The 23387-nt window shown below is 42.7% G+C and overlaps 2 protein-coding genes and 1 pseudogene across 4 annotated transcripts in view; all 3 read left to right on the top strand.

The window, feature by feature from the left end:
* LOC148027189 (uncharacterized) overlaps window positions 1-23387 on the top strand; it is a 39855-nt gene that overhangs the window by 844 nt on the left and 15624 nt on the right. The gene's annotated exons all lie outside the window — the stretch shown is intronic.
* Window positions 1247-3866, top strand: LOC148027191 (uncharacterized). The gene is made up of 2 exons (XM_087690403.1): window positions 1247-1509; window positions 1620-3866. Exons 1-2 carry the CDS (start codon window positions 1333-1335, stop codon window positions 3561-3563), a joined length of 2121 nt encoding a protein of 706 aa, XP_087546529.1. The 5' UTR covers window positions 1247-1332; the 3' UTR covers window positions 3564-3866.
* LOC148027190 (uncharacterized) lies at window positions 16104-17666 on the top strand (annotated as a pseudogene).

The raw sequence follows: 23387 nt of genomic DNA, 5'->3' as shown, positions 1-23387 counted from the left end.
ATGTGTAAGATTTCTGCAACAGTGTTCAACGTCCACTCAATATCTATGCATTAAACAACTGCCCTTCACAAACACTTTAGCATTATGTGGTTCCTAAAATTCCAGCAGATCAATATCTGGTCCAGAGGCTATTATTGCAATAAATTTTGTTGCTCTGCACAATATCTAAATGCAATAGGCCTATCAAGTATCAATGCATTCTGTTGGCATGATTAAGGAAATGCAGATAATAACATGGATCTGCATGCGTCGACTTCATTCTTCCCAAGTGTGATGGCTACTATGAAATTGCCATGAGAATGATGTCTCGGCATCCTAGGGGCCCCTTGTAGCTGTAACTTGTGACTAGTTTCAATTCAATACAACAAGTCCTTTCTTCTCAAGATCTTTGGAATACAATGGCTAGAGCCACAAGATGATCCATGTATTATTCACCTCGATTTTGTGCATCAATGGGAAGCTCATAATGCGAGAACTATTATTGAGGTGCTCCCATAGTGACAGGAAACGGCCAGAACGGCCCCCCGGCACGCAGAATCGCCGTCCCTGGCATGTTTCCGGCTCGGACCGCGTTTCCCAAAAACGGAACGTTCCCTGTCACGTTTCAGTCAGGGAACGCTGCTGCGTTCCCTGTCTGAAACGTGACAGGGAACACGTTTCAGTCAGGGAACGCTGCTGCGTTCCCTGTCTGAAACGTGACAGGGAACGCCACGTGGCAAGTGCCTGCGCCTAGTTTTTGCCCGCACCCTGCTGCGTTCCCTGTCTGAAACGTGACAGGGAACGCCACGTGGCAAGTGCCTGCGCCTAGTTTTTGCCCGCGCCCTGTATTATTCTTCGCGCTGTTCCGTCTGCTCCCGCCTGCATTCCGTCTGCTCCCGCCTGCGTCCCGCCTGCTCCTGCCTGCACCCGCCTGGCCCATTTCTCCTGCAGCCTGCTCCCGCCTCAGCCTGGCCCAGTTCTCCTGCCCTAGGCCCAGCCACCTTCTTCCTTCTCTTCCCTCTCTTCCTTCTTCTTCTTTCTCTTCTTTCTCCTCCCACCTCCAACCTCTTCCTTCTTTTCCTTCTTTTTCTTTCTCTTCTTATTCTTTCTTCTCTTCCTTCTCTTCTTCCTTCTAACTTCTCTTCACTTCTTCCTTCTCTTCTTCCTTCTTCCATGAACCTTCTTCTTCTTCTCCCTTCTCTCCCTTTCCCTTCTCTCTCGACTCTTGAGTGAGTCTTGACTCTTGAGCCTTCTCCCTTATCTCGAGCCTTCAATAATCCATTTTCAGCCTTCAAATTTTCCTTCTCTCGACTCTTTAACCTAAGGCCTTCAATTTTCAGCCTGAAATCATAAATGGCTTCATCTTCCCGCCCCGCTCGTCGGGTTGGTGGTCGAGGAAGAAGGTCTGATGATTGGTCATGGTGGGAAGAAGTAAATGCTGACCGCCCTTTGAGTGGTGGAGGATCTCGACCATGGACTTGCAAGCTTTGCCCATACAAGCGAACTAGTGGAGCAAACAAGGTAATCCATTGAGCCGAGCATTTGTATTTCAAATTTTTATTGATTTTAATTTTTCAAAGTTACTTAAATATTAGAATATGGACTACCAATTGCCACTTGTTCCATTTTAAATTTTAATATTTATGCATAATCAGGTCCGAGCTCATCTCCTACATGAGCCAAATTCAGAGGTGCAGTTTTGTCCAAATGTGACCTTGGAGAAGCAAAGGGAGCTTCGTGACCGTGTAGCAGGTCAACAAGCTTATCTTGCATCTAGACCACGACGTGTTGCAGTTGACCCTGCAACTTTTGTGACACCATCCCCATCAGATGCATCTAGAGCAGGGTCAGTATCAGGAAGTGCTACCTCCACACCTACTACAGGCATTGCATCGGCCATGGCATCAACAACGCCACATGTTGCACGTAGACAAAGCACACTTGATGCTAGTTGGGATCCCAAGAAGAAGGAAGAGGTGGATACATCAGTGGCACGCTTTTTTTATCATGACCACATTCAGTTTCGTGCAGCCAGGTCAGAGTATTTTAAATTGATGTGCAAGAAGATTGGTGAGTATGGCCCTTCGTATGTACCTCCATCATCAGAGACCTTACGCACCACTTTGCTCGACAAGGAAAAGCGCCTTGTTGAGCAAGCAGCAGTGACTAGAAAGAGCATGTGGGCTAAAAATGGAGTTTCCTTGATTGCTGATGGTTGGAGTGATACACGCAAGCGATCTATTCATGGTATGGTTGCTTATTCTCGTGGGGAAATGTATTTTATATCTTCACATGATGCATCGGAGACAGGAAAGTCAGCAGATGTACTTGCAGCAGAGTGGGTTACAGGTGTTGAGCTTATTGGCCCAGAGCATGTTGTGGGATTTGTTGCAGATGGAGAGCCTGCAAATAGGGCAGCAGGTGCTATTATTCAGGGATATTATCCACATATCACAGTTTCATATTGTATGGCTCATTGCTTGAACAACCTACTAAAGGATATTGGTAACCTGTCATGGATTGCACCTGTCATAGAGCAAGGAGCTCAAATGGTTAGCTTTGTTTTGAACCACCAATTTCTTCGCCATCACTTTTCTTTGCGGTCGAAGAAGACACTTTTAAAATACTCTGATACCAGATTTGCCTTTAACTTCTTGATGCTAGGCAGGTTAAGAGAATGCAGTGGTGCCTTGAGGCAGTTATTTCTTAGTGATGAGTTTACCTCATCAACATTGGCAGATACTCCTACAGGTATCTTATGCTTGGAGAAAGCAAATAACTCCACTTTTTGGGATGATGTAAAGCTGATAGATGCTATGGTATCACCCATTGTACATTTATTGAGGGTTATGGATGCTATGCAACCTTGCATTGGCAAGGTATATGAGGCTATGGACAGGTTGAATGAAAAGTTGCAGGAGTTGGCACCAAATGATGAGGCGTATGAGGAAATACACCATTTAGTTGTGACGAGGTGGAACTCCTATAGCTCACCCATGCATGCAGCTGCATTTGTTGTGGATCCTGAGTTCCAGGGCAAGGGTCAAGAGAATGACAGTGAGGTTATGGATGCATGGAGACTTATATTGTCTCGTCTAGTACCTGATCATGGCACTAGACGAAAGATCAGAGATCAGCTTTCATGTTATAGGACCTTTCGGGGTTCTTTTGGTTGTGGGGATACACAGGAGGATCGCTGTAAGATTGGGGCAGCTTTGTGGTGGGAGGACTATGGTTCGGATGGTCCTGAGTTGCAGCAACTAGCCATCCGTATTTTGAGTCAGTCAGTTAGCTCCTCTTGTTTGGAGCAATTGTGGAGTACCTACGCTCACATTGCTTCAAAGAAGAGGAACCGTCTTGGTGTGGAAAGGGCAAACGATCTAGTATTCGTTAGTGCTAATTTGAGGATGTTATGTAACAGTATGACAACAAAGCCTGATCCATTCACAGAGTGGGAGATGCAGCAAGAAGAGGAGACACATGCTGATGTTGAGGGAGATGCAGCAATTCATGGTACACATGATGATGAGGCTGGCACTTCAGGAGTGGCTAGAGCAGCCTCAGAGCCTCATCATGATCTTTGATTTAGCTTACTTATCACGAGTCTCATGATACATGACACATTTACATTATATATGATATTATGATCATTGATGACACTGTGACACTTGGGTTGTTGACAGTTGTGCCATGTCGATATTATACTTGTACTTGAGTCTTGTAGTCTTGCAGTTGCCCTTTGGGCTATTTTGGCATACGGCATGCCGCATTTTGCTTTAGTCTAGAGATTAGACTTTATATTTGCAGTCTTTTTTGGGGCAATGAGCATGTTCTTTCAAAGATTAGACTTCAATTTCATATTTGTAATCTTTTAAGTTTTTTGGCAATGGTACCATAGGCATGTTCTTTTAGCTAAGACTTTTAAGTTTAGTTCATTGTTCATTGTTTTATCATTTATGATTTTTGGCATATGTATTATGGATTTTATTATTTATAATTGAATAGCTTACCTCTTGAGCCTTGTAAGTTGCAATTCAATTTCTAATGAGTAGTTTTAGAATAATGCATGATATCTTAAAGTTAAAACTTAAAACTTAAAATGATTTGTCCTTGTGGATTATATACCTTGGTTTTAAGTTTTAACACTCCAGACTCCCAGAGTCCACATGGATTATCAGTGAAATATTAATTTTTTTTCATGAATTTTGATTTTTTAAATGCCGTTCCCGTTCCCACGTCCCCGTTCCCTAGGTTTGGCGTTCCCATCTCCGTCCCCGTTCCCGTTCCCCGTTCCCGTTCCCCGTTTCATGTTTCTATGGGTGCTCCTTTAGCCCCCATGTAGTTGTAGCATTTTTCCTCTTGCATCCTCTTGCTGGGTCTATGTTTTTGATTGTACTATGTGGTTAAAGTGTACTATGAGGATACACTAGGATTTGCAAAGAAAATACAAAGAGTATATGAATGTGACTAGCACAATGAACTTAAATGAAAGTGCAAATAAAGAAGAAAAAGGTGAATGGATGTTGCGTGCTGAATGAATAATGAGAGAGAGAGAGAGAGAGAGAGAGAGAGAGAGAGAGAGAGAGAGAATCGTAGGCTCAAGGAGTATTGTTTGTCCAACAATGACTTGTGTGTTGTCTTGTGAAAATAGATTGTGAGTGCAATTACCATCAATGTTGATGCAGAATGATGTCATGGGGGTGGGTGTTTTGGGAGAGCTATAAGCAGTAACATGTAGCAATCCACGAGCTCTTTAACTAGCAAGTAGATAGGGAAAGCATATCGATGGCTATTTCATTTGTTGTAGCCTTGACATTAAAATATTAAAACTCAATCATATCTTTGTTATCTCTTAGTCTTAATCTCACACAATATGTACACATATTAAAAAATTTGCATAAATATTTTCAATTTCTCTTTTGAATTGACCCAAAATTTGGGGCTTTCACACGAATCATCAAATTGCACCAAAATTTTGAGGATTTTCTATTTGGAGCTTAAAATTACCCGATTTCGCGTTATAATTCTAGGGCGTTTTAGGAATCTAAATTTACCAAATTTTGTCAAAACAATTTGGGAATTCAGTGAAATTTGTCCTAGCTAATCAAAGTCAAAGCAAATTTCATCATCTTTATTGACATTTCGGGACATTGGAGCTTTTTCAATTGAAATTTTTTCTTTGAGATTGTCTTTTGCGCACAAAATTATAAGTTTTTTGGCTTTTACTTGTTTTTTCACATTATTGCATCTTTAGATATACATTTAGCAGTTGCTCTTGTAATAAATCAATCATAGACAGTAAGCAATGGCAGGCCAAAATGACTTGCTAAATACGTTTGGGAACTTTGACAAACTAGATGGCATAAATTATCCAATGTGGGCATAGATGATGACACATGTTTTGGTTGCCAAACAACTTTGGGGCTATACTGAGGTTAGGCTTGTAGGCCCTATTGCATAGAATGTTGCTAGTTCATCCAATTCATCCTCTGTCTAGTGGATCTTCCACTCTAGCTCCTGCTGCAGCTTCCATTGCTACTAATCAATTGAGATGGGATGAATGAGATGCCAAAGCACATGTTCAGATTGCACTCTTGTGAATGAGACATGTTATCTGCCACTCTCGATCATACACAACGGCCAATGGTGCTTGGGATAAATTTGCTTCTTTGTATCAAGTATGCAAGGAGGCTCGTGTAGTTCACTTGTGTAAACAACTTGAGATGGAGCACATAATAGAGGGTGATTGCACCTTGTGAATGTTTGAGAGATATCATCAGATCTCACTATGTGAAGACATTCTTGCTGTAATGCTCAGTTGATTACAAACTCAGCACTAGAGTAATACTTTTGACTTCCAATGAAGTGCCATGGACCCACCAATTCAAGGGAGCTGATGGTATCCGCCCAATGGAACAATAATGATTCAAATAAATTGAAATGCAAAAGTTACCACTTAATCTTGGACATTGGACACCTTGTTGGCCCTAATTGACACCCCTTGCGATATTTCTTTATCTTATATTGCAATTGAAATGTGGATGAAGTACATTGAGATTATTGCAATCTCCTTCACTTTCCAATGTCTCTTGCTATTATAAATGACCAGCAAGCTTGCAAGCCTTGAAACCAATTTGACCCTTGGTTTGCTTGGAAATTGGCCTTTATTTTACTCCTTGGAATACAAAGCGTGTCCAAAACTTAATGTTGATTGGCTAGCCCTTGGAAACTCTTTGAAATCCCCATATTTCAGTTATTGAATTTGAAGTACTAGGCCTTGAATTTTGAGCCTACTTCTCAAGGCTGTTGTCAAATTCTAATTTCTATTATGAATTAGGGTTTATAACAATGAACCTTTGAATTTTTTTACCCCAATGACTGAAATGGTTGAGATTTATTGAGATAACTTGAGTGATGGCTAGAGAATGAGAGAGAATGTCGAGGAGAGAAAATTTAGTCTTTCATTGTTGAGAATCGGGTGATTTCCCAGTTTTGTTGCTTGTTGCTTTGGGGCCTTTGGTAGCTGTCACTTGCTCCAATGGTTGCTCCTCTTGATGATTGGAAATGCTGCAAATCAGCTAGTAACTTGTTTATTTAGCTCCTCCTTTAGTTGCACTACACCAAACGACTCTCTCCTCTCTCTTTGAGCCTCCAACCAATCTCTTCTCACTTGCATATGCAAGTTCTTTCAAGTAGTAGTATTTTAATTGCATTTTTTGGCAATTTTTAACCAAATTGAAATAAATGTTAAAATATTAATTTTATAAAATAATTTAATTATTAAATCTTACTTAGAAAGATAATTACACTAGCCAACAAATTTGTCACCCAGGTATTCTTGTGTATTTATTAGGCTTTAATTGACATTAATTAATTAATTAACGTTTAGTTCTTAATGTCACCATTGACATTAGTGGCTAATAAAATGATCTAGGCCGAAATTTGTCACTAGATCTTACCTATCGAGTACAACGTATTACTTTTGCCTTTGGGACCAACTGATAGCTTGGGGTCCTTGGCTTGCACATTTGATTAACAACTTTATCAAATGCTTAGCAAATTATTAAGTTTTCATATCCTCATGACAAGTCTCTCCTTTGAGATCCTTGCAATTGTCCTTGATTGCATTGTCATGTACCAAAAGAAAAGTATAGTGTATTGGAATTTCCATAAGGCAATGTAATAAAACAACATTGACCACTATTGCTTAACTATGTTATTGCCAAATAATTGTTGAAAATTCACAACTAGCATAATCAAAACAAAGGACGCAAAAAGAGAATCTAAAATATTTGCCATAAATCCATAGGATGTATATATTTTTCACATATCTCAATTGTTTTGATTAAACCATAGTTGCCAGGTAATGAAATGTACGAAACGGTATGGTACGATAAAATACAGTACTAAATGGTACCTTGTGATTTCATAAGGTATGGTACGATATTAGTACGAAAAAAAAATTAAGATGATTTTTTAAATAAAAAAACTATAAATAATTAAATGATAGATCATAGAATACATGTTTAAAGTGGAAATAGCCATTTCATTACAGAATAAGATGAATACATGAGGGTGACCATCACGGTTGCATGGGCTGCGCAAAACATGCGATACAACTAGAGACTAGTATATCTGATACAAAAAAGAGAGAGACCTATGAATCTATGATGAGGCATCACTATCATCATCGTCATCATCGTCATCATCATCATCATCAGAATAATTTGAGTGCTCATCAAGAGAGTCTGAAGATGACTCCTTAGCATTGGATACTCATCCTCATTGATGAGGTTACCATCCCTAGGTGGCAGCTATGTAGGCAAGGGGGGGATGTCACCATGAGGCACATGATGTGGCTACTAGAGCCCCGCCTTATATATGTTTGCAAGTCACTCAAACCACCCCTCCTCGATGATGGAGAGCGTTGAATGACCATGCCCTGCTACCATCTACTCGAACTCCTTGCCCATGAGCACGTTGACTGCGAGTGTCACGAGTGTTTGCTGCTATAAGCTCTCTATAGAGCTTTGCAAAAATCATCACCTCTTCCTTGTCCACCTCGTGATGTATACTCGGAAGAGTATCGCCCGTCAACTTGAATGTATTAACATTCACCTTCACAATGTAGTGATGCACATAAGATTGTAAATCATAGTTACCTGGAACGGGGAACGGGAACGGGACCCCTTGGAACGGGGGGAACGTCCAAGGTCGGGCAACGGGAATGGGGGGAACGGCACATGTCTTAAGTGCCCCAAATATGCCTTGCATGACCCAAATTGCCCCAAAGAATGTCCCTCTAATTGCCCCAAAACCCGTCAATGCATGAAATTGACCCAAATGTCCCAAAATTGACTCGATTATCCCCATAGCTCCAAATTGCCTTGAATTGCCCCAATTATCACAATTTCCCTTGAAATTAGACAATATAAATGGATGAATACCTTGGGAATTGAGGATTGGCTGAAATTTGATTGTGATTTGCAAGAGTTCATAATGCATCAAATTTGAACTTTGCATGGACTTCTAATTAGCTTGTGGGTTGTCTTGACACTTTGAATCTTCAACCCGAGAGAGAGAGAGAGAGCGAGAGAGATTAGTGTGTGCACATTAGGTAATGGAGATGGGTGAATATGTGGTAGAAGGACTGTGACCTAAGCAAAAAAAAAAAGGGGGGAAAAATGTCAATTTTCAGTCAACAGGCTTGGAATGGCCGTTCCAAACAGGGAACGGCAGGGAACGGTAGGGAACGTTCCCTAGCCGTTTCACCTCCTTGGAGGGTTTGGAACGCGTTAGGCCGTTCCTACAGGCTGGAACGGCCGTTCCCTGTTTCTATGTTGTAAATGCTAAAGTCAAAATTGTAAAGTATAAATTTCAAAGTTCAAAGTTTAAAACAACAAATTTTAAATGTTATGGTTAAGTGTTTAAAGTTTACCTGCTTTGGACTACCCATGCTCATCATAGTCCTCATCATGTGTAAGTTAGTGCGGCAATAGACTAGTCGCTCTAATTGTCATGTGCTAAGCCGATTGCGAATCTTTGTGTGAATGAGAGAATAGGCACTTTAGTTTCTTTCACTTGCACCGGAAGAGCAATCTCGGGCAAGGACCCTCATGGCTAAGGGCTGAAGGGTCTCCAATGCGTATCCAAAGTTTTGCCACGAAAATAAAGGCTTCACAAGTGACACTCTTCTCCAACAAGTGGGAGAAGTAAAAGCCACATGCCCTCTTTGATCTGCATAGGATCCTAGCTCCTCTAGCACTGCATTGTGGTCATCCACAAGGACCACATGAGTCAAATAAGCAAGCTGGTCAGAACGGAACACTCTATCATCCATGACCATTGACAACTTGTAGGCCGGATGTACCAATGCGGCAAAACCATGGATGGGCTTATCCATCCATGCCCATCTCCTCTTTGCTATCTCTAAAACATGTGCACGTTGTCTCTGTGATCACTATACAAGCATGTGCCTCCACCAATGCCGCTCTAAAGAAGTGAACGAGAAGGCCCATGATAGACCCCTCGCAATCACTCGTGCGTAACATCCTACAAAGGCCCATGCGTCGACAATTCAATGCATTGTCGGTAACAATTTGCACCACATTTGAGGGGCCCATCTACAACCATAATTTGCAAATTACAAGTATACTGACAGTACTTGGAGGTTAGAGAGAGAAAGAGAGTCGAGGAGCCTTTTAAGTTTGAACTTTCAACTTTGAAGATTCAAGAATGAAGAGGGATGAGGGTTAGGGGCCTTGGGGCCTAGGGGGAAAGAGAGAATCGAGATAGATACTAGAATAGGAAGATAGATAGCCATGCATAAATCAATTATCATAATGAAAGAAAGTGAAACAAAACTAAAAGGCAATGTATATCTCAACGATAGCTTGTCAAATGTGGTGATAGATGAATGGGCCCGTTGTTTTGCTCCCCCTCTTACCGGTATCTATGGCATGCAAAAAATAAGTGCCAAGTGGACATGAGACGAGTATTTGATGATGCCCTGTTTCTTATGATCACTTCATCCGTCGGTGAGAATGGAGCAACCATATTTTATCCATGGGCTTGAGTAGGATCAAGGGCTCTATCAATCCTCTCCTTCTCTTCATCAATCTTTTTCGTCCTCATGTCGTTTTATGTAACACCAGTCCATCCTTCACATAGACCCATATTGGTAATGGCTTTTATCATCTTCTTCCATTGCTCTTGCTTTAGGACATTGAATGCAAGATTATACTCAATCACCGTGCGTGCAATTTCAATGTTTGCAAGTCGTTGCCTTTTTCTAAGAAAGGCAACCGATCCACGCATATAACCGAGAGCTCGAGAGAGAGAGAGGATTGTCTCTCCGACACCGCATGAGCCTCCACTTTGTCTTTTACCGGAATCAGATGCGAATGTGGAGCCCCAACCACCAATGGTAGAGGCCTCTCTCGCATCAGTTGAAGATACGCTCACATTTGATACTTCCTCGTTAGTAGGCATAGGAGTTGGTGCTGATAAGCCACTTTCTCCTCCTCTTGTGGATTCCCCTCCCATCTTGCGGAGAACCTCCTCTGCGATGTTTTGAGGGATCTTGCATGGAGCAATTTGCCCCCCCTGTCTTGGAAAGATGTTGGAGAAGTCGAGTTGCACCACTTGTATAGCACTTCCTGCAATACTTGCATATCCAATGGTGGGAGTTGGACTTCTTTGTGTCCCTCTCCACATGGATCGCGTACAAATTGAAGGCCTTGTGCTTCTCACGAGTCATGGTGCCGATGACGGATAAAGAGGAGAGAGAGAGAGAGAGAGAGAGAGAGAGAGAGAGAGAGAGAGAGAGATGCTTGTGTCTCGACTCTTGAAACTTGAGTCTTGAAAGTTGAAAGGGAGGGAGACTCGAGAGGCCCGAGGGTTGGGGTAAAGTTGAAAGGGCAAGAGTGAGAGAGAGGGGATGGGAGATAAGAATGGCAAATGCTTTGATAGGGTGCGGGATAGAGGGAATGGGAGATGAGATTTGAGAATGGCAAATGCTTTGATAGGGTGTGGGAAAGAAGGGATGGGAGATGAGATTTGAGAATGACAAATCACAAGTCCATTCAAGATCCAAGAGAGGAAGATGAGAATGGTAAGTGCTTGGCTAAATTGGTGTGGAAGCATAGAGGAGAGGAGCACCTTTTGTAGATGAGAGAAGGGTCAAAGTTCAAACTTGAAATAGTCAAAGAGAGGACCATGGTCAAAGGTCAAAGAGAGGGCTGCCAGTTGGAAGGAATCCAAAGAGGGCTGGGGGGGGGGGGGGGTGCATGGCTGGAAAAGGGGGTGGGATGAGGTATCCAAGGCTCCCCCTCTCTCCCAAAAAAAAAGTGCCACATAGGTAGGCGGAACGTGCAGGACTAAAGGTGGGGCCGCAGAGAATGTGGGATGTAGAATGTGTAGACGAGGTGGCCAAAAGGGCGAGTTTTAACGTAAAATATATGGATACATGCAGTACGGTACCGTACGGATCGTATGGTACGAATAGTATTGTACATTGTTTGAAGTCAACTATGGGCCAAACAGCCTTAGTACAGCATAGTGTTATATCCTTGGACATCCGGATGGGCGCTATGTTGAGAAACCCTTTACCCTTCACACGTAGTTTACGTTTTTTGTGTTTTTGCGTTTTGTGTTTAGGGTTTGCTACCCCAAAAAGAGGCTCCATCTTAGACCGACTATGCCTATTTATAGGCCACTCTCTCATTCATTCCTTACGACTGATTCATTCAGTCCGTTACCTCTTCTCTCCAGCCTCTCCATTGCCCTCACACCCCTTCGCGAGGACATAGCGGTTCGTGGCTGTCTTCATCATCTTCCTTGTGCTACGGCACCCTTGTTCCCTTGTATCACATTCACTCCATGATTCATAACTTTATCATTCCATTCATTAGAGTTTCTTCTCTCTTCTCTTCTCTTCTCCATGTTTGCCGAGTTCACTCCGTGTTCCTTTGTGCAAACCCTAGTGTCTCGCTGGTATGTCATCTTTTGACATGGTATCAAAGCTGGATTTGCTCACCTAGCAGCAAAGATCCTCCACTCCAGTGAAGGCAAAGACCGGTGATGGGTTTGGCATCCATTTCTGTTCTTTTTCTGCTGCATCAACAATCTCGTTTTTGTAGATTTCAGGTGTTTCAGTTTGTTGCCCACACCTTGTTTGTGGAGGACATCTTAGCCGAAGCTGTCCATTGCTGTCTCCATTAGTTGGTGCCTGATTTTCAGCCCTCTTCACGCAGTTTGGAGCTGATTTCAACCAAGCGATTGGTGTTCCTGTCCAGACCTGTTGTCGTACAGCCTGTCACGTCATCACAGTCCTGCTACCTACGTTTTTAGTCTTTCTCTCTCATGCAGGCTATCTTGCGTGTGTTTTTAGTCTTTCTCTCACCTATTGCCTGCGTTTTTAGTCTTTCTCTCTCCTGCAGGCTGTCTTGTCTATGTTTTTAGTATTTCTCTCTCCTCACTTGTGTTTTTCTATTGGTTGCAACCTCTTACTGTTGGTCACATCCTCCTCCCACTGGCAGCTCACTTCCAGTCCTTCCACTACCCTCCCACCCCTTGAGGCGGACATTGCAGTTTGTGCTTCACATTGCCCTCACACCCCTTGAAGCGAACATTGCGGTTCGTGGTTCATGGTGGTTGACCTCTTCCTTCTTCAGCAAGGCACATTGGTATCCATGGCTTCTTTACCAACAGATGTCCAGACTATTGGGTGCTCCTACTGTGGCATTACTGGACACACCACCGATGCTTGCCGACTTCGACCTTTGCTCCCTACCCCTCGGAGTATATGCGTCTTCCACCAGGCACTCCTTGTGCCATCTCTCCTTTCTGAGCCACATAGATCGTTCTGCATCGGCTATCAGAGTACAATGCTCAAGGCAATAAGACGCATATTATGCGCGCTAAGTCCTTTCGAGCACATGGAGGATCAATTGGCACTACGACCTCCTGGAGATCGTCGCAATGCCAACGGTAGTCTTCTCCCACTTATTTTCAAGTACAGTGGCTTCCACGACCTACGGATTTGCAGTCCTCTCCATCGAGAGATAGTGATTGTTTGATACTGTCTCCTCGTCAGTCCGATCCTTCGAGAGATAGTGGTTGCTCGACTCCTTTCTCTTCTTCGGCTACCAAGTCCGCTCCACTAAGAGACAACGACTATTGCCTACCTTTTGCTCATTCTGAGCCCCACTCTTTCCCACCCTTGACTACTCAGTTTCGAGAGGCTACCACTGGGAGCTCTTCAGCATCCCAGATACCTTCTTCGGCACGACCAACGGCACTTCCTTCATCATCAAACATTTCGGAGTCCGTGATCCATGAGTTTTTGGATTTCCTGTCTTCTTCAGAGGGGGACTCAGAGGGGAATGTTATTTCTTTGCCGTCAGAGGAAGCATCTACTTCTTCTTCGACTTCAGCGGGGGCTCCTCCACCTCCCCCCTCAGAGGGGAAACCTACTCCACATGAAGTTCTTCACCCATCCTCTACTTTCTTGGGGTGGCTGTCTTCGACCAGTCATCTCTTCTACTGATACCCAGGATCTTCAAGTACCACCTAGATTGGGACCTCGGAGAGGTTTAGTCGCGACTTAGTGACGAGGCCTTTGTATTCCTTCCAACATGGATGCACAGAGCTAGTGGCTTCTCTCCCGAGGTGGTGTTTCGGGTTCTTCAGTTCGGCCTTTGTATTCCTTCCAGCATGGATGCACAGAGCTAGTGGCTTCTCTCCCGAGGTGGTGGTTCGGGTCCTCTAGTTTACTCTGTCTACTGGTCTTTACTGCAGGTTTCCTCTCCGGTGGAAATCTTGGATCTTAGGGATCCTCTATATCATGAGGACGTGAAAATTTGATACTTTGCTTATGTTTAATTGACATTTGATTAAAGGATTAATCAAATGTGCAATTAAAAGATGCACGTGTTGCACATGTGAGGTGCAAGCTACTTTCTCACAGTTGAAGACCGAAGGACCCTATGAAAAAGATGGGTGTCAGAGGCAAAATTTGTAACAAGTTACACTTGTTAGATTCTAGGTGAATTTTGGTGTTAGTTTGCCCCTAGGACCATTAATTGGCCATTAAGTGTCAGTGGTGACACTAGGGACTAGGCATTAATTAATTGATTAATGCTTGTCCAAGGGTCAATTAATGCATGGGACCACTTTGGGTTGCAAATGACCTAGCCAATTAATTTTTGGATGGGCAAGGTCAATTTTTTGGGCATGGATTAAGGGTTGGATTAGTTTTCAGAATTAATTAATTCTGAAAATTAATTAAATGGCTGGAAATTGCTGAAAATGGTTTAAGAAAGCTGCCACTCGGCAAAACTTTCCCGTGCAAGTGGGGGAAAGGCTAAATAGGGCTGAAGGGAGAGGGAAATTTCGTTTTTTCATTTTGGAGTTGTTGGACTATTGTTGCCAGCTTTTGGGGCCAATTTCCAGCCATTGGAGACCATTTTGGTGATGGAGATTGCATATTCTTGACCTTGGGAAGCTGACAATTGCTGCTGATGCACTTTCTCCTGAAGATCACAGTCTCTGATGCTCCTATTGTTGTTGATGCATCCGTTTGGGGCTGGTACAGCAGGGCAGCGACTGATTTTGATCAGTTCTTCGCGACAAATCTCAAAATTTTCTCTCTCTACAGCATTCTCTCATCTCCTTCAGCCTATGCTTGGACATTCTCAGCAATTCTCAGCCATTCGGAGGAGATCTCAGCCATTTTTGGTGGGCTGATCTATAATTTCTGCAGTAAATCCTAATTCACAGCAGAAATTAGGGTTTAGCAGCCACCTTGGGATCCGTGCCAAAGATTAAAGGCTCAAGGTACTGAAATCAGCAGCTCATAATTGAAGATTATCAAGGGATTTCAGGAGCCAGGCCATCCCGAATTGATTTGGGGCAGCATTTGGCCAGCCAAGAGTCAAATTGAAGAGGAAGTTCTGGGTGAAACAAGGGGCAAATGACCTAAAAGGCTTGATGGACATTTATGACAGCAAGAGCAATTGGTTAGCAGGAGGAGATTGAAGAATCTCAAGTTGTACTCCTTCCAATTGAATGAAAGCTAAAGAAATACCCTAAGGGGCGCCAATTTTGGGGCCAACAGGGTGTCTACTGTCCAAGAATGTTATGGTAAAGTATGTATTTCATTTTATGTGCATTTATTTATTGCTGTAATTAACTCTTAAATCAGGTTATCACCACCCATTCCAAGAAGGAAGGCTGGTTTCATGGTTCTATTGCCGAGATAATCACTCAATCTCTTGATTTGGTGAGCCCGAGGCACGTGATTGCAAGCCAAAGCTTTGTGCTAGTGCTGATTTTTGTGCTCAGCTGAGAAATTCCAGCAACATGTCTTCATACAGTGAGATGGAATCAAGCAGTGATGATGTCTCTCAGTATGGACATTTCATGGGAATGAAGGAAATGCAATGCCTAATCTTGGACAAGGCTCTCATGATGGACAACAAGCTGAAAATGTTGCTGTTGGGCAAGATGCAAGGCCTTCAAGCCGTCATGAGGTAGATGACGAGCAAAGTGAAGAGGAATTTGATGACCAGTGCAAGAATCGGATGAGGACAGCAGCAAATCTCTTTGCTGAATTGGCAAAGGATCCTTAGTTTACCCGATTTTTGAATGCTCTGAAGAACGACAGCAAGGGCAAGAAGAAGAAGTCAACTTCTACACCTTTGGGACACCAAGATGCACCGAAGGTAGTGCCAAATCCTTCACTTGAAGCTCCTAAAGAGGCCAATGAAGCTAAACAGTTGGTATCTATGGGGCAAGGAATGCAAATGCAAGGCCATTATGAAAGTGCCAATCCAATGGATTTTGGATAGCCGGGCATGCATGCTATGATGGGGCAGCCAGGATACTTTGGTGGTAGCACGATTTTTCACGCAATGGTTGGCCAAGGGTTGCATATGGGAATGCATGGCACAAATCCCTATGGTATGCAGCAGCCAATGCATGGTGTGCAAGGTCCATTGTATTCTGATATGACTGGAAATGTGCAAATCCCTATGTATGGTAGCATTGGCTTGATGCCTGGGGCACAAAGTGGAATGTTTGGCAATGCATTTGCACCCCCGAATGCTTATGGGGCTCGAGGAATGACTGCTGGTCATCCAAATGCTTCATTTGGGCTTGTTCATGATGTAAATACAGCAAATGCACCCTTTTTGCAGCAGCCAGTGTATGACAACTTAACTCCCAAAGGGGAAGCAAAAGACTATGGTGAGGGTGGAAAAGCAGTGAAGTTTGAGTCCTTCAATGGTGCACAAGATAGGCTGAAAGCTTTGACCTTCATTCAGCAGTTTGATGCAGCTTATTCATGGGGAAACTTCACCGAATCCTCTAAGATTCGAAAGGCAGCCACTTTCTTGAAGAGGAATGCATTGTAATGGTGGTCCACGCTCTTGATGCAAGGTAGAGCACCGTCAACATGGGTACAATTCAAGCAAATGTTTGCATCAAATTGGTTGACTAGTACCTTTGAGGTGGACATCATGACAGCTTGGAACAAGCTTGATGCAAAGGAATGTAAGAATTTAGAGCAATACAATAAGAAGTTTTGGGATGCATTGTTGCCTGTCACTTCTTATCGTGCCGTACCCCTTCATGAGCAAGTGGAAAAATATGTATGTGGGCTGCCCAAAGGAATTAGGGATTTTTGCATAAAATCCACCATGTCTAGCATGTCTCAGCTCATAGAGATTGCTGCTACAGCTGATGCTTTGCTGCGTGGAAAGGATTCGGGCTTCCAAGAGAGTGGGGAGAAGCCGAATAAAAAGTTGTTAAAGGCTGAGAAAGGGGGCATATCTGAAAACCAGCCTGAAAAGAGGCCAAAATAGTAAAGAAAGGGCTCGAAAACATTGGCACAACGTAGGGAATTGATGGCTGCAAATAAATGCTTTATTTGTGAACAGGAGGGTCATATTGCAAAGAACTGTCCCAATAGGCAGCAAGCTGCAAAATAAAAAAATCAGGGAGATCCTAAGGGTAAAAGGCCCAAAACATCAGTGGGATTGGTGTCCGATGTTGTTAGTGATCAGCCCAATGATGATGCTTCAGAGTTGTGCAGAGCATGGGGCAAAATTAGGGATCGGCATGCATTGATCTTCTTTGATAATGGTGCACGAGCCAACTTTATCTCTACTGACATGGTAGTCCGTCTAGACATCAAAGAGGATGAGATGGGAGCCATGGGGGAAGTTGGAATGGCATGTAAGGGTCATGCATAACCTGTGACACCACTCATTGGAAAGCTTCAGTTGCACATACAGGGATATGTGGACAGCGAAGAGTTTTACATTGCTCCACTCGAGGGTTGTGATGTGTTGCTTGGAATGCCATGGTGTCACCGTATGCATGCAGTGATTGATTCATATGCAGAAGAGATCACTATTCAACATAAGAGAAAGACACTCACACTTGATGTAAAGTTGAAAGGGAAATCTGTCCCTGTTGTATCTGCAGCTGCTATTTCTAAAGTAATGAAAAATCATCTTTCAGCGTATTTAGTTTTTGCTAAGGATAAGGATGATAGTGAGAATGTTGGGAATATGTCTAAATTAGAGAAGGATCGCATGTCATTTTTGAAAATGTATGCTGATTGCTTCTCTCAATTACTTCTAGGGCAGCTACCACTGAAAGACCCGAAGATCATGGCATAGACCTTATCTCTGGAAGTAGCCCTCCTAATAAGCCACCTTGTAGAGTCAGTGCAGCCCAACAGGAGGAGATTATGAGTCAGGTAAATGAACTGTTAGAAAAAGGGCTGATTCAGCCCAACTCATCTCCTTTCTGTTCTCCAGTGCTTTTAGTGTAGAAAAAGGATGGTTCATGGCGTATGTGCATTGACTATCGTGCTCTGAACAAGATCACGATAAAGAACCGCTTTCCGATTCCTCGGATCGATGATGTTATGGATAGATTACAGGGGGCAGCAATATTCAGCTGTATAGATTTGAAAAGTGGGTATCATCAGATACGCATTAGATCGGAGGATGTGCCTAAGACAGCTTTTAGGACATCTTTTGGGTTATATGAATTTCTTGTCATGCCTTTTGGACTTACGAATGCTCCTGTCACTTTTAATCGGATGATGGATCGCATCTTTCGGCCACATAGAGCATTTGTGGGTACTTTCTTTGATGACATGATTGTCTATTCAAAGAATGAGACGGAGCATAGAAAGCACTTGGACATTGTTTTCAATGAGCTACATAAGCATAGGCTGGTTATCAATGACAAGAAGAGTGAAATTTTTTAATATGAAATCCACTTCTTGGGACATATTGGATTGGCTGATGGTATTCGTATGGACCCTACTAAGGTTAAAGCAATACGTTCATGGCTAGCTTTGAAGAATGTTCATGAGATCCGCAGCTTCTTGGGTTTATGTTTCTACTATAGGAAGTATGTATGCGGGCTTGTTGAAATTGCATCTCCATTGCATGCTTTGCAAAAGAAAGATGTGCCATTTAGATGGACAGCAGTGGAAATTTCAGCATTTGAAAAGTTGAAGGAAAATATGATTTCAGATCCTGTGCTTGTGTTGCTTGATCTAAGGAAGTCATTTGTGGTTCAGTGCGATGCATGTGGTAACAACATTGGGGCTGTCCTTATGCAAGATGGCCGAGTTGTGGCTTAAGAGAGCCGAATTTTCCACGGTGCAGAGAGGAATTTACAGGTTCGTGAGAAAGAGCTCTTGGCTGTAATTCATGCACTGTCTACGTGGAAACATTATTTGTTGGGGGCTGATTTTACAGTGTAGAGAGACCATCAGACTTTGAGGTACTTTTTGACGCAAACAAAGTTGTCAGAGAAGCATATGAGATGGGCAAATTTTCTCTCTATGTTTCATTTTCAGGTTATACACATTGATGGTAAAAAGAATGTTGTGGCTGATGCACTGTCATGTAAGCCACAAATTTCAGCCGTCACTATGGTTTATTACACTGAGTTGGATGCCATGAAAGAGCAATATGCTGTTGATTCGGGCTTTACTAATGTTTATGATCAGCTTTGCAATGGCCAAAGGCATGAGCATTTTATGCTAAGAGATGGATTTTTGTTGATGCATGGACGACTGTGTATCACAAAGCAGTTGAGGCCTAGAGTGATCATTGAAAGTCATGCTTCTCTGTATGTAGGACACAGAGGTATTGATGCCACAGTCAAGGCAGTGCAACATTTCTTTTATTGGCCAGCTTTGAGGCATGATATAGAGCAGTATGTTAGGGCATGCATCATATGTTAGGAGGTAAAGCATGATAGGCAAAAGATGCCGGGCTTGTTGCAGCCCTTGCCTATTTCAGATAGGCCTTGGCAGAGCATTGCTATGGACTTTATCTTTGAGCTTCCTAGGACACCTACAGGGAATGATGGGATATTGACTATTATTTGCAGGTTTAGCAAACAAGCCCATTTCATTCCGGTGAGGAAGAAGATAAAGGCTGATCACATGGCACGATTATTTATGCAGCACATTTTCAAGTATCATGGTATGCCTGAGTCGATCATCAGTGATCGAGACCCTCGGATGACCAGTCTATTTTGGAAGGGGTTGTTTGAGAATATGGGTACCACGCTAAAATTCTCATCATCCTTCCATCCGTAGACAGATGGTCAGTCTGAGAAAACAAATTCCACAGTGTTGGATCTTTTAAGGTGATATGTTTCAGACCACAAGACACAGTGGGAGCAGTATTTGCCATTGGTTGAGTTTGCATACAATAATACGGTGCATAGTTCCACTGGCAAGGCTCCATTTGAGGTGGTTGAGGGTGGCAAGAAGGTTCCACCTATTTTGCACACTAAGGGTAAGATCTTTGAGGCTGATCGCTTTGTGGAAAGCTTGGATGCAGCCTATGCAAAGATAAAGTATGCACTTCAGAGATCATACGACAAGCAAAAGCGGGCGGCTGATTGCCATAGACGTGCTTTGCAGTTTGTAGAGGGCAATTATGAATTGTTGCGTTTCGAAAAGGCAAGGCTGAAAAAGATGAAGGGAAGAGAGAGGTTGTATCCGAAGTTAAGCATGAGATACTATGGGCCCTTTCAAGTGTTGGAAAAGGTCAGCGATATTGCATATTGGTGAAATTACCTCAACTTTGGCGGATACACAATGCCTTTCATGTCAGTTTGTTGAGACCTTTTCGTGGTGATGTGCCAGAAGATGTATCTGCTGAAATTTAGCTAGAGGTTGAGGAACTAGATGAGATTTTGCTTGGCACATAAGGAAAGGAAGAAGGTCAGAGGTAAAGTTTCCAGAAGATATTTAGTGAAGTTTCAAAATTATTCACCAATGGATGCAAAATGGATGGAAGAGGATGACTTGGCAGACCATCCTTAGTTGTTGTAACTTTATCTCGATGCCTTTCAGTTAGAGCCGACTTTGGATCAGGCTTACTCAGGTTCAGCAGAGCGGGCGTTCGGAGCATTGCCTGATGCTCAAGGGGGAGGTAGCACTCCCACTCCACCGGGTTTGGACAGCTCTCGTATGTAGTGGATCTCGGATGTATTCAGTATACATCCAAGGTATTGTGCTGATAGTATGTCTGCCATGAGGTCACTACTCGGTGTACTAGTCACTGTGAGATACATGTATATGAGTATGGTTGTCACCACGGCTCTGAGACTATACTTATGCATGAGTTTTTGGACTAGTTTGGCATGAGTTTTTGGATGAGTTTGGCTTGAGTTTTTGCCTCAGTTTTGAGATCGATTTTTGATTAGTGCCAGCTCAGTTTTTGATCAGTTTGAGAACCGTTCATGATCACTTTGGGATCAATTTTGCATTAGCTTTTGCATCAGTTTCTGATGAGTTTTTTTTTACCATCAGCTTGTGATAAGTTTGGAGTCACATTTGCAGCCATTTGTGATCAGTTCTCATATCAGTCCATGATTAGTTTATGATCAGGTCATGCTCAGTTTTTAATAGTTTACAGCTGATTCCATGGACAGTCGCATGTAAACGAATGTCATTGACAATTCAGCCAAATTTTCGGCTTGGTTTATGCTTTACTATGGTTGTGTAGTCAGCACTGTTGAGAAACAAGAGTTTGGGATGCATCTGATGAGTTTCTGGCAATAGTTCTAGACTATTGTTGAGCTTTATGCTATGTTTATGCTGGCTGGAAAATTTCAGCAAATGGTGGGCATATGAGATAGTTAGTCAACAGTGGCCAATGTTGTGTTGACTATGATGCCTTGTGAAAATTCCAGTGCAGTATTGTTTGCTTTGACACATTACAATGCAATCAAGGACGATTGCAAGGATTTCAAGGGGGTGGTCTGTCATGAGGACGTGAAAATTTGATGCTTTGCTTATGTTTAATTGAGATTTGATTAAAGGATTAATCAAATGTGCAATTAAAAGATGCACATGTGTTGCACATGTGAGGTGCAAGCTACTTTCTCACAGTTGAAGACCGAAGGACCTTGTGAAAAAGATGGGTGTCAAAGGCAAAAGTTGTAACAAGTTACGCTTGTTAGATTCTAGGTGAATTTTGGTGTCAGTTTGCTCCTCGGACCATTAATTGGTCGTTAAGTGTCAGTGGTGACACTAGGGACTAGGTATTAATTAATGGATTAATGCTTGTCCAAGGGTCAGTTAATGCATGGGACCACTTTGGGTTGCAAATGGCCTAGCCAATTAATTTTTGGATGGGCAAGGTCAATTTTCTGGGCATGGATTAAGGGTTGAATTAATTTTCAGAATTAATTAATTCTGAAAATTAATTAAATGGCTGGAAATTGCTAAAAATGGATTAAGAAAGCTGCCACTTGGCAAAACTTTCCCATGCAAGTGGGGGAAAGGCTAAATAGGGCTGAAGGGAGAGGAAAATCTTGTTTTTTCATTTTGGAGTTGTTGGAAAGAGGTGTTGGATTGTTGTTGCCAGCTTTTGGGGCCAATTCCCAGCCATTGGAGACCATTTTGGTGATGGAGATTGCATATTCTTGACCTTGGGAAGCTGACAATCTGCTAATGCACTTTCTCCTGAAGATCACAGTCTCTGATGCTCCTATTGTTGTTGGTGCATTTGTTTGGGGCTAGTACAGTAGGGCAGCAATTGATTTTGATCAGTTCTTTGCGACAAATCTCAAAATTTTCTCTCTCTATAGCATTCTCTCATCTCCTTCAGCCTATGCTTGGCCATTCTCAGCAATTCTCAGCCATTCGGTGGAGATCTCAGCCATTTTTGGTGGGCTGATCTGTAATTTCTGCAGTAAACCCTAATTCATAGCAGAAATTAGGGTTTAGCATCCACCTTGGGATCCGTGCCAAAGATTGAAGGCTCAAGGGACTGAAATCAGCAATTGATAATTGAAGATTATCGAGGGATTTCAGGAGCCAGCCCATCCCGAATTGATTTGGGGCAGCATTTGGCCAGCCGAGGGTCAAATTGGAGAAGAAGTCCTGGGTGAACAAGGGGCAAATGACCCAAAAGGCTTGCTGGACATTTATGACAGCAAGAGCAATTGGTTAGCAGGAGGAAATGAAGAATCTCAAGTTGTACTCCTTCCAATTGAATGAAAGCTAAAGAAATACCGCAAGGGGCGCCAATTTTGGGGCCAACAGGGTGTCTACTGTCCAAGAATGTTATGGTAAAGTGTGTATTTCATTTTATGTGCATTTATTTATTGCTGTAATTAACTCTTAAATCAGGTTATCACCACCCATTCCAAGAAGGAAGGCTGGTTTTACTCTACATCTTCTTCCTCCTCTTCTCTTCTTGCCTTCGTCACTTGGTTAGCATGGAGCCACCTCCCGAGATTGAGTATGGGCATATCCTTATGGTTCTCGGCACCACACAAAGTCCAACATTCCTCCAATGCATTGCATGTTTTCATCATCTTTGTACTAGGGTGCTTGGGCAAGTGAACAATTTTCCCACGAGGGACATTGTCCAAGTGGCACCTACTGCATGAGCATTCTTCAGCATGTAGTATTGCATCTCCACCTCACTCTTCTCTTGTTTCCCTTTTTGGGCGTGAGACATAGTTGCAGGAAACGTGGGAACGGGAACGTTAATTTTTAGAAGGGGCGAAACGGAAACGGGAACGGGAACACCACGTCATCAAGGAGATACGAGGGGTCCATACTGCGTAGTATTCTACTTAAAAAGATTCTAAGACTTGCAAGAAAACTTAATTTATCAATAATGAAGTATTGAAAAACTTAAAGCTGAAGGTTGAAACTTGGAATATATAGAATGGAAATATCTTTCTAAATTTATAACGAAGGGAAGGCCAAACTTGCAAAAGATCAAAGATATAAGGGCTGAGTTTAAACATCAAGAACTAAAAGCGAAATACAAATGACATGTCAAGAAGAAGCAAAAAGAAAATACAAATACATCAAACATCTATCTCATCTAGAATCTCTT

The sequence above is a fragment of the Lygodium microphyllum genome, chromosome 13 (assembly GCF_053477565.2).
Source record: "Lygodium microphyllum isolate KBCC chromosome 13, Lygodium_microphyllum_v1.1.10, whole genome shotgun sequence".
Taxonomy (NCBI): Eukaryota; Viridiplantae; Streptophyta; class Polypodiopsida; order Schizaeales; family Lygodiaceae; genus Lygodium; species Lygodium microphyllum.
The sequence above is the reverse complement of the archived record's forward strand: the minus strand, read 5'-3'. Positions and strand labels throughout refer to the sequence as shown.